Source organism: Haliotis rubra, unplaced genomic scaffold (genome assembly GCF_003918875.1).
Source record: "Haliotis rubra isolate DU_JTF1 unplaced genomic scaffold, ASM391887v1 Scf840, whole genome shotgun sequence".
In the NCBI taxonomy this organism is placed as follows: Eukaryota; Metazoa; Mollusca; class Gastropoda; order Lepetellida; family Haliotidae; genus Haliotis; species Haliotis rubra.
In genome coordinates this window covers 163428-181617 of record NW_025767569.1, presented here as the reverse complement: position 1 = coordinate 181617, position 18190 = coordinate 163428, and the positions used below count along the sequence as shown (strand labels likewise).

Below are 18190 nucleotides of genomic sequence, written 5' to 3'. Positions count from 1 at the left end.
ATTATTGTAAACGTTTAATTACAAAACGATGTGTATTTTTTTTTGTCTGCCAAAGTACGTGTACTGTACACCACCTGAATTCACATGCTCTTCCAGGTGTCTTCTTTCATACAGAAAAAGTTTGGTCATTTTAAGCGTAAGAAATCATTATTAGAGCAGTGTCGGCTATTACCGAACAAAATGTAATTTCCGTAATGTTTTCTCAAATTGCTGATCGTGACACTTTTCTTCTGTGAGCGTGATTTGACTGCAAAACTTCCTCCCCCAGCAAGACTATCGTTCAACTTAGCAAAATTCAACGCAAAGACAAGAAAGAAACACAAAAGACAAAACAATGGACATTGCCTCTAATACGTGTAATGTATGTATGGGCAATGGGAGATCTAAGCCAACAGGTCTATCCAAATCCGGGGGATACCTTGAGCTCTTTCTAAAAAGACTTTCTAATGCATGACGTTGTTAGCAATGCATTGATTGTGCAGTACAAACACCAGTAGCACCTTGCAGGTTCGCCCTGATCTCCTTCAGCGAACAAGTCTCGCTGACTTCAAAAGCACGATGGGTATAAACATATAACACGATAATTGTGTCTCTATTTTCCATTAGTCTTGCATAATTGCCTTAAAATTAACATATGGCAGAACGAAGCCCGACTTATACATCCGATGTATACACTTAGTCTGCTTTATGTTTAAGCCAAGAAATGCAGCACATGTCCGGTTGGACAAAAATTTATCACATGAACAACATAGCAAGAATCGTCAACGCTGAAACGTGTCCTGCTCTAAAGCACTGTCATTATTTCACTATGGATCACATCACATTGTCCCAGCTATGTCGTACTTCTAAGCTAATTAGGAACAAAGTGGAGACAGCAACTCCAAATATAAGTTTGCGGAACAACTGGCTTTGTCTTCTATAACAAGTTGGTTGGGACATGTTATAAGCGTTTGACACTTTTGACCGTGACCTTATTAAGATGTCAAAGACCGTTAATCCCACGGCTGTGATACCTAGATGAGAGTGCTTTCGCTTCCCATGTACATTCTTCTGAATGTATCAGACATTAAAACAAATATTTATCAAATTTCACTTGCGTAAGTCAATGTTAGCCGATACCCAAAGGCCACGAAAGGCCATACATTTGTTTATATTTAATAATAGTGTTTGCCTGGTCCTATTATTCAGAGAAGATAATAATTATATTTTGAACGACAGCAGTTTTGTTAAAATAAGTAACTCCATGAGTTATTCACTCCCTCACATAATGAAAGAAAATGCATCCCAAAAAACGCTTCACACCCGTGAAGGTCCGGGTTAGAATGGATCTTCAGTAACCAAGTGACTCATCAGTTATATGATCGATCCCGTAACAAGTTCTGCAGACTAGCAAATTATGCAGAAGACAGTAAAGTATTTGTAAATAGTTTCAATTTAGTAATTGTTCACCAAGGCGCGTTTGTACCTTTTGAAATGTTGACAAATATTGTCTGCAAAAACCTCGATCGATCGTCCGTAATGTAATAAAGTAAATGATGAAAAGTGTTTATCATTTATTCTTGCAAGAAAGGTATGCTTTACAAGAAGAATTTGTATACATGTATTGTTATATTTCACAAACTTCCGACGATGTAAAATCATGTTTGTAGCTTTTGACAGGCTTTGAACAGTACCCGATTATACAGGGTTATCCTGGGCAGACTGTAAGCAACCAATCAAATAACAAATGCTACCTTCTCGCCCAATTTCACATTTGGTGCCATGCTCTGTGTTCGTTTACATCCGTGATATAATTTCAATATATTGAAGTCCATTCGTTCATTCCCAATACTGCTTGGAATTGTTAGCATATACAAATACTGGACAATCGATCCTGTGACTCTAATATGCATATTGCTTCAACAGGAACGATTAGAGAGTTTATTAACTTCCTGTTCACGTAGAAAACAAATGACAATTCGCCAAGTAATGACACTTCATCCACTGCTAATTTGTTATGACACACAGTTGGTTCGGGAATAGACCCAAATGGCTGTTCGGAGTCCGACACGTTTCTACATGAAATAGTTATACCGTACAAGAACAAAGAGTTACACAACCTGTAGTTTATTTGATACACTTATATGTCGACTGAACAATTATGTGGTTCAATCTTAATCACCAAACATGATTCATAGTGACATGCCTGTAAATAGGGTGGCAAGCTGCCCTCTTACAAATACTGCAGTCGAAGATGATGTAGTATTGCCAATTACTCCCACTCAATGTTGAACTAGTTTACAAAACCTCATCTCATCTGGAGGCTCATTGGCTTCACGAGGCTTAGAATACTATCAGCAAAGCAAAGTGTCCTGAAAGATTTCAAATGTAATAATATTGATTTTATGAGTAACTGTTTCTCTTATATTTCATTTCTTTTGTAGGCGCAGAAAGAAGAGAAAGAAGAAGAAAAGTGAGTAAATATATTTTGTACTCATTTCATAGAGTTACCAATACTAATTCCAGTGAGTAGTTCAAGGGCGCAGTGTACAGCTATGTTAGTCTGTCATCACAGTGTGTCTTTAAGTCACCCAGTTGGAATCTGTCGGATTTCCATTATAAATTTGGTGACATATTATTGCCATAAGATGCCACTAAAAATTTCACACACACACACACACACACACACACCGACTTCTTGAATGCTGAAGTAATATAACCCACACACCACAGATAATAAATATTCCTCTGATCGTACTTCACCAGTGAAGGTTCGGATTAGAATGTATCTTCAGTAACTCATGCTTGTCGTAAGAGGCGACTAACGGGATCGGGTGGTCAGGCTCGCTGACATGGTTGACACGTGTCATCGGTTCCCATTCGTGTAGATCGATGCTCATGCTGTTGATCACTGGATTGTCTGGTCCAGACTCGATTTTTTCATACCGCTTCCATATAGCTGGAATATTGCTGGGTGCAGCGTAAAACTAAAATCACATTTACTCACAGATCGTACTTCATTTCCGTCATCAACAACAACATTATTGCGTGCCTGCTTAATCTAGTGTCATAATAGTCGTAGTCATTCGAGATTTCAGTTTCTCGATTGAAATGCTTCCGCCTAACTGGCAGATATGTTTTAAGTGAACATCTGTGAATAATTTCTTCTGAAAATGTCCAGTCAACAACAACATCAGTGACGCAAAAACGACATCAAACAAAGGAGGGGTCACTTGCAGTCAATATCGTGTGTGTCCACCGTGCGCTACAAGACATGCTCCCAGACTTTTGGGGCATTGAAAGACACACATTTCTCAGGAACAGCTGTTGGATGGTCTGCAGCCTCTGATGGTCTGTGGTCTGATCATGACACCACCCCATCCAAAACGATCATGTTCAAGGACACAGTTTGGCGCAAGTCTTTCTCCTTTACGTCGATAAATCTGTTGACGTCCATCTGCAAAGGATCAGTTAAACCTGGATTCATCTGACACATCTGGCCATGTCCTGTTGCCAAGATTGGCCCCATTTGCTGCCCATCGCTGTGTGGCAAGTCTGTGGCTATGCAATAAGGTTGGACCACGGTACTGGTGACGACACCGGATGTTGAAGGCAGCAAGGCGTCCTTGCACCTTTTGGCGCTGAAATGACGTTGACTTGTCCCAATTGTCCTCTTTGCCTCATCACCAGCTGTTTGGAACCGATTTCGCGAGTGTGAAACTCGGATATTGCGGTTTTGTCGAACTGTTATCACAGGTGGTGCGCCAGGTCGCGGACGATCAGCAACACTTCCGGTAGCCCGAAAACGTTGTCTGAGTCGACTTACAGTGGATGGATGCACATTAAAGTGCCTTGCAATCATCACATCTGAAGCACCTTGGCTGACCATACCGATAACCTGATTCCTTTCGTCTTGTGTCAAGTTTGGCATTTTCTCAAAGTGATTGAGTTCCACAATGCCTTGTGCTTTTACAGGGCCTGGGTGCAGGTAATGCATGTGCACACCGTGTTTCATGAATGTGGTTGTGTTTACGAGAAATGTCAAAGGTTCAGTTTTAAGTATCAAAGTTCATGTGAGAGGAATGCTCCGGGACTCGAACTCGAAATTGGCCAGAATAACAGCCTTTTATCCCTACATCCTCTCTATCGCAGGCACAAATCTTCAATAGAACTTTTGTGAGTTTCAGGACAACAAATACCAATTGCGTTTTTAATGGCTTACAGTATAGTTATAAACAGTTATATATTGAGCACATTTAAAAAAACAGTCGACAGTAAAACCAACTATTATATCACAGTTATATGAAATATAACTAGCATATATCTCAAAAAGAGGATTTCAAATTTGGACGATACAATATAAAAAAAGCTGAGGATCGCCAACAACTGGAGGTAGATCACCACTCTAGGGACCATGGTGACTTACAGTACGTTGGCTACCTGCATGGACCCTAGCTGGATTTATACCATCCCTTCATCCATTGGCGATTGTACTGATGTTTAGCCATAATAAAACAACAAATAGTCTTCGATTAAAAAGGTGTGTGAAGCTAAATTGATTCATTTATATAAAGCTTCAATAGTCATGATATGAATAGACAATTTATGAGAATAATTTCTCAGTATATAATGTACAAATATTTGCACTTAAATTTCTCCCAAAACGCATCTTGTGGTAATGAGAAGATCATAACTTTGAAACCTTTGGACGTATGATTGTTGTCACTGTCGGGGTTTTGGCACTATGTTAAAGGAAAGATGTGTAACGAGGTCAACACACCAAGTTCCTTTCACCAATGTTTTTTTTGGGATATACCCCCATTAAACTTCAGAATCATTAAAAGCCAATAGATTTGCCTACACGATGAGACAAACATAGCAAACGTCAATGGGTGCTTCGGATGCTCGAAGAATCGTGAATTTTCGATTTGGAGCCTCCTTGCTCAGAAGTTATTCTGCTGACCGAATTTCTTGTATGGGTATCTTGGCCACCTCACATTACAAGATGACAAGTATTTGCCATTCGTGGCCAACTCGTGTTATTCCGGGTCAAGCCAAATACCGACTCGAGTCCCTCTGGCAGGATTTCATATTGTCGTATGAACTCAAACAAGTTAAACAATTCTGTTGCTGTTTAATTCCAACATGCTAACATTACAGGCGCACTCTAAAATTGTTCCTTATGAAAGATTTAATATGTTTAAAACATTGATGATGATGATGATGATGTTGGTGATGATGATTTGATGAAAACATATTCTAATGTTATATTACCAGCTATTACCACTTTATCCGAATATGTATTCCTAAAGAATAGCTAATGGGATTTTCTTACAATGAACACGCTGACAACTTCTGAAGGAGCTAATAAACTGTCCGAAATATGCCTAGTGAAGTGATATGTATTCAAGGTGTATACTTTGCTTAGGTACATAGAAATATGTTATGTGAAACCCGTAACTGTCAATAATTACATGAATCAAAGGAAAAGTGGCACGCAAAATCTGAAAAGCAAGCCCTCAAGATCGTCCGAGAAAACACTCAGTTGGAAGCACGAGAACCGTTATGTGACAAACGCACGTGTGTGTATTTGAATCGTTGATGGCCGTATCCGTATTAAAGAAATTCAAATTAGGCAACAAAAGTATGTTAGTTATGTTCTTTGTAGATTCAACATGACGATATATATTTTTCATGATTTCTTGAACAGTCATATGATGCCATAACCGATTTAAGTACTCGAAAATATATGTTTATCAAAGTACCTCAGTTCTCACGCTCATTCTGACTGGTTTCAATATAACTGATTCTATCCACCACTAAGGTCTTAGACTTTCTCCTCTCCAGTCTTTACGTTGAAGCAGATGTGCCTTTGCACCGTGTCAAAAACTATCATCTAATAAGCCAAGCATGCACGCAATTGTGGTATTAATACTCTCCAGGAGGATACAAAATATTCACTTGTTCCACCGCTTGTAATACGAATTAATCCTTTCCTTTCTGCTGCTAACATTGAGCTAGAAATTATATTTTCTTTTTTTCTCCTTAGCAATGGGTGAGGCCACAAGTCTAACACTGAATACGTTAAAAACCAGAAACAAATGAATTAGAGTATAGGGCAATGATTTAATCAAATAAAAAGTAAGTGTAATATATATTTATTTATTAACAGATGAATCCATGAATGGTGACGCTGTTACTTGTGTCACCGTCATTAGATCCAGAACAATATTCTAGATTACTATACTGAGTCAAAAAGGAAACTTCACATTCTTTCGTCAGGGCACTATAAAAGAACAAGAGATGGTAAGATTGTAAAATTGTTATTATTTCATTGCTGAGATCTGTGTGATGTACTCGATACACTGACAGTGCCATAATCAGTTCCATTAGGCTACACCGCCGTTCCAAAACATGGGTATACAGAATGTCAAGTCACAAGAATATAAATGCAAAATTTCTCTGTTCAATATCGTGTATTGCCGCCCCGCGCATTCACCACTGTCAAACACCATCTCCTCGTCGAGTGCCTGATGCTTGTGAACACGTGGTTGGCGATTCTGCGCCATTGCTCTTGCAAGGCAGCGCCAAGTTCCTCCAAGTTCTGAGGTTGGTTCCTAAGACCACGAAGCCTTCTCCCAAGTGCATCCCAAACGTGCTCTATTGGATTAAGGTCAGGGGACCTCGATGGCCAGTCCATGACGTTGATTCCAGCGTTTGGAAGGAAATTTCGTGTCAACATCGCGGTATGCGGTCGAGCATTATCATACTGGAACTGTAGACCTGGGCCATGAGCCGCCATGAAAGGAACGAGTTCAGCGGTGAGCACCTGGTCGCGGTAAGCAGCAGCTGTGTGGGTTCCACGGATGACCAGAAGTCGGGAACGGTTGTTCCCACAGAAAGCACCCCACACCATGCAACTTCCACCCCCGAATCTGTTGACTTTCTGTACACAACATTGGGCATACCGTTCACGACGTCGTCTCCAGACTCTATGCCTGCCGTCCGCGAATCTGAGGGTAAACCTGGATTCATCGCTAAAGACGACTCGATTCCAGTCTCTCTGGGTCCATCGGACGTGACGTTGGGCCCACAGCAGACGTTGACGTTGATGAAACGGCGTCAATATTGGCCCACAATATGGACGTCGAGAACGGAGATTGGCAGCCCGCAACCGATTTCGAATGGTCTGTGAGGACAGTCGACCTCTAAACATCTCAGCCCTGGTTCGTGTAGCCGGCAGAAATCTGTAACGTAGGTGCCGTAGGACGATTTGACGGTCTTCTGCTCGTGACGTCACACGTGGACGACCCGACCTTGGGCGATCAGAAGTGGTGCCAGTTTGTTGTAGACGACCTCGCAAGTCGACAGTACGACGGCTGCATCCCATTGCTCTTGCGACGTCAATAACTGATCTTCCCGCTTGCAACATGCCAACGGCATTTTCACGTTGCACATTTGACAATCGTGGCATTTCAAGTACCGTTAGAACTGTGGTTGAAAAAGTGTTTTTTCAATTCTTGAGACCAGTGCAAACACGTGCATATGAAGAAAACTTCGATGCGAAGATCACGTGATCGACTGCACGTGCAAAACCTGATTTGGCACTAACGTCATTTGCATGACGAATGGATGGGTTTGGGTGGGTTTTGCTAACGTTTTTCTAGAGTCGAAAGATATTTATCCCATTTCGGATACATAGATGTATCATCAGAGAAAAATTATTCATCATTTTTCAAATTACATTTTGTGAAGTTTCTTTTTTGACTCAGTATAGATAACAGCTCCATTTTAACAGCTAAGGCAACCTCCGTATTAACAGATCTTAAATATGATTACAAACACCCCACTACGACAATGTCCTCTGTTAACCAGCCATGTTAGAATTTCTGTTCACACAAAGGCCGATTCTTCTGCTGAGGCATCACTCTTAAAATTGGGATACCACTTTTCATCCCAGAAGTTGGGTTGTTAGTCATTAGAAGAGGTCGTTATGTGACGATTTCGCATTAGTTATACAAGATATACTCATGACTATCTATTGAAAGGCGAGGATCCTCCGGTTTGTATCCCCTGCGATGATAGAATCATGTTCAGGCATGCCCTGCTTGATTGTAGTGATATTTTCATCACAAGGGATAACTATTTTAAGGTTCCAACATTCACGGATCTTTGTAATGTTAATTCAAAGTTAATAATTGCCATTTTATAAGAAATAGAGTTATTAGATAAATTTTGATTAAAGTTGTTTAATTAGATAACTATTTTATAATTCGTAGTTTATAATATCAGCTAAGATTGTTAAGAGCCGTATCCTCGAATGGGGCTCAAAGTATTGTACAATTATAGGCCTCCTGAGAGGGTACATAAATCCCAGGCACCCGTGAAGAGCCACCTCCTCATGGTGGGTGCTGGTTCAGAGCTAACAGCTCTTCAACCCCCGTGTGGACCCGGGGGTATATTTGGTCCACCAACCTGTTTGCCGTGGATTGCGCCCCTGTATCGGTGGAGGACGGGAGTCTGGTGGTTGACGGCACTGGGAGCCTGGAACCGTGTTCCTTTTGTACGGCACTCTTTCTCTTTATGACCAAGTTTTTTTTGCAAAACGAACACTTAATACGCAAAACTGCAGAATTATCAGAATTGTTTTGGGACTAAGTATCTTACAGGCGACGAGTGATGTTTACAAGACTTTCAAATTTGGGCAGTTTAGCTTGCTGACAAACATTGACCTGTAAATGATCCTGTACAGATTTGGAATACAGACCATCATAGAAACGGTGAGAACATAGTTCTTCCTTATTTGATTTAGCAAATGACAATAAACCTCGTGTACGTTTAAAGACAAACGATGCGCAAATTCATCAATGGTTTCAGAAACCTTCTGTGACAAAGTATGGAAATCACTAGCTGCAGTTTGTTTACGTTCAACACTTCTGTCAATTTCTTTTATAAAATGCTTCTTAAAAGTTTCAAAGTCAGATTTTGATTCAGGGGGGCAGAGACCAAACACTCAGCACAATGACACCGTGGCAGAAGAAGTTTTTGTCATGAACTCCAACCAAATCCCCAGGTTTTTATTTCGTAGATATTATCAATATATGCAGAAAAAAGTCATTTGCTTAGGATCATAAACTGGCATTCTAAAACCTCCTCCGAAAGTACACGACTGGTCAGCGTACTGGGAGCCAACAGCATTCTCTCCCTTCGGGACGAACATCTTGACCTCCCTCCGTGTGGCACACTCAACAAAAACTGCGACGATAATAACAAATAAAGTCAGTTTTTCACTCACACTTCGGGTTTTCATCTGTTGTAACTTCAATTTTCTTTACCGCTGCCACCAAATGTAAGGGATAACAATCAAGGCGGCCGGCCGGCACATAAACCATTTATTCACGACGACTACACAGGACAGAAGTCAAGACAAGACTGATGCATACATGCAGCCCGGACGACCCGCTAACAATACTCAGACCTGATTGGCTCATCGTGTCACGTGTGTGATGCACTGGTATCGCAATACTTAAAGGGACCATCCGTCTCATGTTTACATCTCACACCCAACAACCACTTCGCCCCTTACTTCACCTAGACGGGTGATATAAATGACCCTGTTCTATCAATCGGCTGCTCACGCCAATCCTTGTGCATAGTTATTTAATTTGAACATTTTTATTATTGGGTCTTGGATATTTTGATTTTCAATGCACATATTATGTGTGAAATTGCCTAGAGTCCTATGCCAGAAGGTGGTGGCTCGTGGGCCCATCTGGTGATGTTGGCCTCTGTATAATGTATGTCTCCAATTTCTTGTCAAAGGTCGAACCAGTCTGGCATTAAATTAGTAGATAAATGCAACTATTCAAGTAATATTCTCTGGATTATACCACCCCTGTATCCCTGGTGTCAGCATCTTGCATACCCGGTGCTATTGGACACCGTCCTTGTTGACACCCCATGGTGGGTAGGGAGCAGGGGTGCTGAATCGTTTCCTTTCATCATGGCACTAATACATTCTGGTTCATTTTGCAGCGAAAAGAAAAGACGTCTTGAGGATTTGGATGATTCATCTGGAAATACTTCTTTTAACGATGATTCATGGTGCCCAGATCGAGGCTGTTGATTTTTTTACCAATCAAACTAAACCCATTTGTCATTTCCAAAGCTGTATCTGGGATTTGTGGTGAGGTGAACAACATCCCCCGCTTGCTTAGTGGTTTACTTCTTGTGGAGTGTGCACGGAGACAACAATCTCTCAATTTGTTACTAAACAAATCATTTGCAAGTATTGAGGTTGCTGCGTCTGTGCACAGAACTCTAAACTCGTGTCGAGGCATTTTCGTGACAGGGCTCGTTGCCTGTCCGACATGTCTCAGGATGAAATCACCGCCGAGTTGAAAAAAACAGGCGGTAACTGCAGTCAGGCTTTTCACAATAAAGAAAGACGATGCTATAATGTCCCCACTCCACTCCGATATTACAAATGTCAAAAGTTTGGCCATTGGTCAAACTCATGTCGGAACTCTCCTGTCTGTCATGGCTGTGGTGACAACCACGATGGCACTGACTGCCAATGCTGCAATTGAAATGACACTCATGCTGCATCTTCCAAGTCTTGCCCATTGTAGAAAACTGAATCATAAATCATGAAAATGAAGTGTCAAAATAATATCTCTTACCTGGAGGCAAAGAAACTATTTCGAACTCAGATAACACCTCCATTGACTAAAACCTACTCGGCTGCAGTCTCTCGATCTGTGGTAACATCATCCGTATCGTGTCAGAAAAAAAACGTCTTTTCGTCTAAAAAAACTACTTATCCATCCACAAAACCTACTGCCCATGTAATGCTGTCGACGTCTGAGTCTAAGACTGAAGTTCAGCCTGAAACGTCACAAACGCCTGCTTCGCAACGTGCCAGTTCACAGCCAGCCACCGATCAATCAAAACGGAGGAAAGGTAAAAAATAAATAGAAACCCAGCACCTACTGACACTTCAAAATTCATTTGGACCTCTGGATATGGAGCTCACTCCACAGGACAGGCGGATGAGTGGTTCCTCCTCCCATTCACGAGAACGATCGCCAATTGAGACACCATGACTCATTTGGCCAATATAATTCAGTGCAATTGCAGAGGACTTAAAAATAACGAAATACAGTTACTAATTCAAGATTTTCGACCGTCAGCATTATGTCTCCAAGAGACATATCTTAAAAATAGAGATAACTTTGATTTACGACAGTACAGTGATTACCACTCATTCTCTCCTCCGGGGTCCCTCGTCGGGATATTGCTGGAATATTGCTAAAAGCGGCGTAAGAACTAAACTCACTCACTGACTCCCCTCCAGGAGATAAGCAACAGGAGGTGCTTTCATTTTGGTGCGACAGGGTGTTGCATAGCCCTGTCCCACTTAATCCAAATCTCGAGACTGTTGCTGTTCGTTTAACCCTGCACATTGCACTGACTCTGTGCATCTTGTATATTCCCCCTTTGTGAAATACTCGACAACGGGATCTTCAAAATCTCTACGACCAGCTTCCAAAGCCATGTGTTATCACAGGCGACCTGAACGGACACAGCCCACTTTGGGGAAGTGCCCATACTAATAAAAAAGGTAAAATCCTGGAGGAATTCATTTCCGACAATAATTTAGGTATTTGCAGTGACGATTCAGCCAATTACGTACATCCAGCTACGGCAAAAGTCTAAGTAAACTTGGGCTCAGTATTAGTCGTTACACTGCTGTACTGAGTCTAACAAAACCATGTGGAAGGTCATAGAGGTTCTGGTGGTGTAGCCCTACTGGTTAGAAAATATAGAGGAAGTAAAATCGTGGAAGTAGCACTGGAAAAAAAATCATCATTTACAAGCTTGGAAATGTCTTGGAAACATCTTTTTGGAAAGATGATGTTTCCAAAATTTTCCAATTTTGGAAATTCCGCAAGGGGAGATAACTGGTGGGTGATGGTAAATGATTGTTCTGCATGGGCTAATTGCTATAGTGGCGTGAGTGTTTCATGGGGGCGTTAAGGCGACTGGCGGTAGTCTTTAATGTTTGGTGTTGTTTTAGTAATGATTGTTTAAGGGATTGACAAAAGGATTATCGACTTGACTAGTCGAAATTGCAGTGGTGAACACATTTTAAATGTTCAATGGTTTGGGTGAAAAGTGAATTTTGTCACGTTTAGTTAGTGTGTGCCGTCGTAAGCTTATATCTAGTGAGTGAGAGTTAATTTAGTACAATGGCCACCGATCCGTTATCCAATTATAAAGATGACAATACAATCCAGCGCAATAGATAATATTAAGCTGTATGCTAATATGTACAATGTCTCATTTAATCTCATACTCTATATTCAAAAACTTCGCTCTTTTTGTCAATGCAAGAAATATAAACAAGACAATAATAAGTTGATAAATTTAGTTTTACATGGATTATTTATGTAGTATTGTGGGAGCAGGCTGTTTCTCAGATCACAGTAAAATGGACATTCAATAAAGAATTGGTACTCTGATTCAATGGTAAGTACAATACACAGAGGGCAGAATCGCTCATGTTGTTTTATACTTTTCGCCCATATTCCAACATTAAAGATGGTCTGAACAACGAAACTTACTGAAAGCAAAACGAATCGTTGCGTTGCCGTCAATCGTTGCGTTGCCCTCCTAGGGGGTCGAGTGATGGTGTCACCATGCACTAATTTCCACCGGACCCCGTAGTTCGTGCTAAATGGGTTATGTTTGTGAATGCGAAGCGAGCGTTGTGGAAGCTTGGAACGATATCTTAAATGTGTTCAGATCGCTTTGCGGAAGTTAAAGAATCAAAACTACTTACTAGTTGTAGTACAATGTATATATGATTGATGACCAAAAAGATTTCCCATGACACAACTTGAAGCATAACGATTTCTTTCTCGGAAGCGAGGTTGTGGTGGAAGTGGCAATAATATTGTAAGTAGTGTTATATTGACACCCACCTCGCTTCCACGAGAGAAATTGTTATGTTATAAGATATGTCACGCAAAATCCTATTGGACATCAATCAACTACATATTTTACTGCAAGTAGAAAGTAGTTTGGATTTTGTAACTCGGTGAAAACAAACCTAAATAACATTTATTCTCAGACTGGCGGATGTTCGCAACAGGGCGCTGCCATTTTTAAAAAATCGTAACAGACAGACAGATATTTTATTTCAGTCTCACCTCACATAAAATACATATATAAATATATTTATAAAATATAGCATATAAGCGAGCCACCCTTTAAGGGTTATGAGAGACTAATGTATTAAATACTAAATACTAAATAATTATATAGGTTTATACAGTGTAAAATCTATCCGTATAATATGTTTTCTTCTTTGCAAGATATAAAAGCATGTTTTGGCACTGAAATATACATGGTGTTTAAACAGTAAAACTAATTTATCATCATCACAAAGATCTAGCATCACTGGCTAAAGTCTGTTAAAGAATTAATGAGATTATGGTTTGTTTTCATCAAAACTACTTTCTACTCGTAGGTAAATATGTATTTTAATCATGGCCAACAGGATTTGGCATGACACAACTTGTAACATAACGATTTCTTCCTTGGAAGCGAGGTGGGGGTCGAAGTGACAATACCGCGCAATAAATTTCTTGCTACAGTCACGTGGTTAAAGTCCACTCACCAGTATGTAGATACTAATCAACGTGCGTCTTTATATTTGGTCTTATAATCCTAACTAGTTTATTATCATACTTGTATGCATTTTGAAACTAAATAAAAATCAGGCGATCTGTCTATACTTATAACTTGAATATCTAGACATTTTATAGTTTGCCAGTGTAAATCATAATTCGCACACACGCCCTAGTGTATGTTGTCTGTCTCATAACTTCACGACGAAAACAATGATTCTGTGGAATGCTACGACAAATGAATAAAAACAAAATGCAATTATTAAAATTAAAACTAGTTAGAGTTATAAGAACAATGTCAGGCTATTACTTTGTTCGAGGAATGTATCCATCAATATCCACAAAACCGAGTGATATGCCATTCACCTGCAGCTGTTCCAAATGATGTGTCTTTTAACAGTCTAATACATGTAACGAAAAGTGATATATCGTTTCAGGTATTTCACATTGGTATATAGTCTCATTGGTCCTAAGATAACATACCTGGCAACTAATTGCATAATGTCTGCCATTCTTTACAAAAAAAAGTTATTTAGTTAGCCAATAATGAGCAATCAATCAATGTCTTGGCGGTTAATCCTTCGAAAGAAGGAAGTTGTTTTACGCAGACACAGACACGACAGAGTGTATTCAGTATAGATTAGTAAATCTGCATACATAATCCGCTGTGTAAGTAATTAATCAATCAGCGTGTTATCGGTTAATCCTTTGATCGATGTTTATAATGTTGAGTATTTACTCCAGACACAAGAAATGCAAAATGGGCACCTTTGTCGGGTTATCTAAGTGGTGTTACCAGTAATTATACCAGTTTTAAATTCATTAACTGACCATCAAGTGAATGATGACAAATAACATGTGTAGGGTTTATGCCACCTAACACGGGTTACAACAAGGGAGTATTAATTGCTGTATTGCATGCAATTTTAATTGCATGTGAAAACCTATGGGCCGACACTATTTTGAGAATACGGACAGAACTTCATTGTTGCATAAGAAATACATATAAGCATTTGCTGTGTGCTAAAACTGTATGTACCTATTTACCTAAGTAAATTTTCAGAGTCTTCTAACAATGGCAAAGTGGGGTTGTATTGTTTACGGATCCAAATAGATCAGTTGCTGGTGATCTCTATATATACAGTACTGTGACTCCCCATGGACCCTGGTATGGTGCCCTACCTTCAGTTGCTGGTGATCTCGATATATACAGTACTGTAAGTGCCCATGGTCCCTGGTATGGTGCCCTACCTTCAGTTGCTAGTGACCTCTATATACAGTACTGTAAGTCCCCATGGTCCCTTGTATGGTGCCCTACCTTCAGTTGCTGGTGATCTCTCTTTATATAGTGCTGTAAGTCCCAACGGTCCCTGGTATGGTGCCCTACCTTCGGTTGCTGGTGATCCTTCTTTATATAGTACTGTAAATCCCCATGGACCCTGGTATGGTGCCCTACCTTCAGTTGCTGGTGATCTCGATATATACAGTACTGTAAGTCCCCATGGTCCCTGGTATGGTGCCCTACCTTCAGTTGCTAGTGACCTCTATATACAGTACTGTAAGTCCCCATGGTCCCTTGTATGGTGCCCTACCTTCAGTTGCTGGTGATCTCTCTTTATATAGTGCTGTAAGTCCCCATGGTCCCTTGTATGGTGCCCTACCTTCGGTTGCTGGTGATCTCTCTTTATATAGTACTGTAAATCCCCATGGTCCCTGGTATGGTGCCCTACTTTCAGTTGCTCGTGATCTCTGTATATATAGTACTGTAAGCCCCCATGGTCCCTGGTATGGTGCCCTACCTTCTGTTGCTGGTGATCTCTATATATACAGTACTCTAAGTCACCATGGTCCCTGGTATGGTGCCCTACCTTCAGTTGCTGGTGATCCCTCTATATATATTACTGTAAGTCCCCATCGCCCCCGGTATGGTGCCCTACCTTCAGTTGCTGGTGATCTCTCTATAAATAGTTCTGTAAGTCCCCATGGCCCCTGGTATGGTGATCTACCATCAGTTGCTGTTGATCTCTATATATATAGTACTGTTAGTCCCCATGACCCGGGTATGGTGCCCTACCTTCAGTTGCTGGTGATTTCTATATATATAGTATTGTAAGTCCCCATGGTCTCTGGTATGGTGCCCTACCTTCAGTTGCTGGTGATCTCTATATATACAGTACTGTAACTCCCCATGGACCCTGGTATGGTGCCCTACCTTCAGTTGATGGTGATCTCTCTTTATATAGTTCTGTAAGTCCCCATGGTCCCTGGTATGGTGCCCTACCTTCAGTTCCTGGTGATCTCTCTATATATAGAACTGTAAGTCCCCATGGTTCCGGGTATGGTGCCCTACCTTCAGTTGATGGTGATCTCTATATATATAGTACTGTAAATCCCCATGGTCCCTGGTATGGTGCCCTACTTTCAGTTGCTTGTGATCTCTCTATATACAGTACTGTAAGTCCCCATGGTCCCTTGTATGGTGCCCTACCTTCAGTTGCTAGCGATCTCTCTTAATATAGTGCTGTAAGTCCCCATGGTCCCTGGTATGGTGCCCTACCTTCAGTTGCTGGTGATCTCTCTATAAATAGTTCTGTAAGTCCCCATGGCCCCTGGTATGGTGATCTACCATCAGTTGCTGTTGATCTCTATATATATAGTACTGTTAGTCCCCATGACCCGGGTATGGTGCCCTACCTTCAGTTGCTGGTGATTTCGATATATACAGTACTGTAAGTCCCCATGGTCTCTGGTATGGTGCCCTACCTTCAGTTGCTGGTGATCTCTATATATACAGTACTGTAACTCCCCATGGACCCTGGTATGGTGCCCTACCTTCAGTTGATGGTGATCTCTCTTTATATGGTTCTGTAAGTCCCCATGGTCCCTGGTATGGTGCCCTACCTTCAGTTGCTGGTGATCTCTCTATATATAGAACTGTAAGTCCCCATGGTTCCGGGTATGGTGCCCTACCTTCAGTTGATGGTGATCTCTATATATATAGTGCTGTAAATCCCCATGGTCCCTGGTATGGTGCCCTACCTTCAGTTGCTTGTGATCTCTCTATATACAGTACTGTAAGTCCCCATGGTCCCTTGTATGGTGCCCTACCTTCAGTTGCTATTGATCTCTCTTAATATAGTGCTGTAAGTCCCCATGGTCCCTGGTATGGTGCCCTACCTTCAGTTGCTGGTGATCTCTCTACCTATAGAACTGTAAGTCCCCATGGTTCCGTGTATGGTGCCCTACCTTCAGTTGCTGGGGATCTCTGTATATATAGTACTGTAAATCCCCATGGTCCCTGGTATGGTGCCCTACTTTCAGTTGCTGGTGATCTCTCTATATATAGTACTGTAAGTCCCCATGACCCCTGGTATGGTGCCCTACCTTCAGTTCCTGGTGATTTCTATATATACTGAACCGCAAAAGATACGCAAGTTGATTTAGAAATGTGAATATTTCTGAATCTATGGAACAAACAATCTTAACACTACGAAAAAACGACAGACAATTGATTGTTGAAGAAATGAGTCGTGATCTCTGGTGAAAACAACACTCAAGTTTACTGTAAAAGCATATGTTATCACTCCACCCTCACACTCCAAAAATGGCTTCCAAATCTCTAAGGTTTTGAGGTTGAGCAGCTGTCTGTGTCCGTCTACCAATTTCATCCCACACATGCTCTATTGGTGCCATATCCGGGTACAGAGAGGGCCAGGGCAGTACAGCAATGTTGTTCCCTCTGAGGAAGTCCATAGAGACCCGTGCAGTGTGAGGACGAGCATTGTCCTGCTGGAACGTCTGGAGCTGAGGTTGGGCATGGAATAGCGGTACAACGTGGTGTTGAAGGACCTGGTCTCTGTAGACTACAGCAGTCACACGTTGACGAAACACGTGTAAACGTGTTCTGTGGTGGTAGCTGAAGCCACCCCATACCATGAGACTTCCACCTCCCCAGAGGTCAGCTTCCACAACACAACAGTTGGCGTAACGTTCATTACGTCGTGTCCATACACTTTATCGGCCATCGGCGTGGGACAAGTTGAATCTGGACTCGTCAGAAAACAACACTTGTTGCCATTGTTGACGTCGCCAACGCTGGTGTTGTCGCGCCCACTGTAAACGATTTTGGCGGTGACGTTGCGTCAGAATCGGTCCGACGTAAGGACGGCGACATCTCATCCCTGCTGCCCTCAGACGACGACGAACAGTGTCTGCAGAGATGTGACGTTGTGGCCCTTGAATGGTTGCAGCCGTCCGTGTTGTTCGTTGCTGTCGATTACGCAGATGAGTAACCCGGATGTGACGATCTTGCGCTGGCGTTGTTACCCTGGGACGTCCTGAACGTGGTCGGTCTGGAACATTACCGGTTTGACGATACCTTGCGGATAGTCTTGTGATTGTTGTCACGTGACATCTGAAGTGCCTGGCCACTGCAGTTGGTGTGGATCCGGTCTGCAACATTCCAACGGCGATTCCTCGTTGCTGTTCAGTTTGACGTGGCATGTTTTCTCCGCGTT

General features: G+C 41.5%; 1 protein-coding gene across 7 annotated transcripts in view; it reads left to right on the top strand.

Annotated features, from left to right (window-relative positions):
* LOC124262497 (receptor-interacting serine/threonine-protein kinase 4-like) overlaps positions 1 to 18190 on the top strand; it is a 108719-nt gene that overhangs the window by 63828 nt on the left and 26701 nt on the right. For all 7 annotated transcript variants that reach the window (XM_046697010.1, XM_046697011.1, XM_046697009.1 and 4 more), the window contains exon 5: positions 2424 to 2452. In XM_046697010.1, the coding sequence (XP_046552966.1) occupies positions 2424 to 2452 (29 nt within the window). The remainder of the gene's footprint in view (positions 1 to 2423; positions 2453 to 18190) is intronic.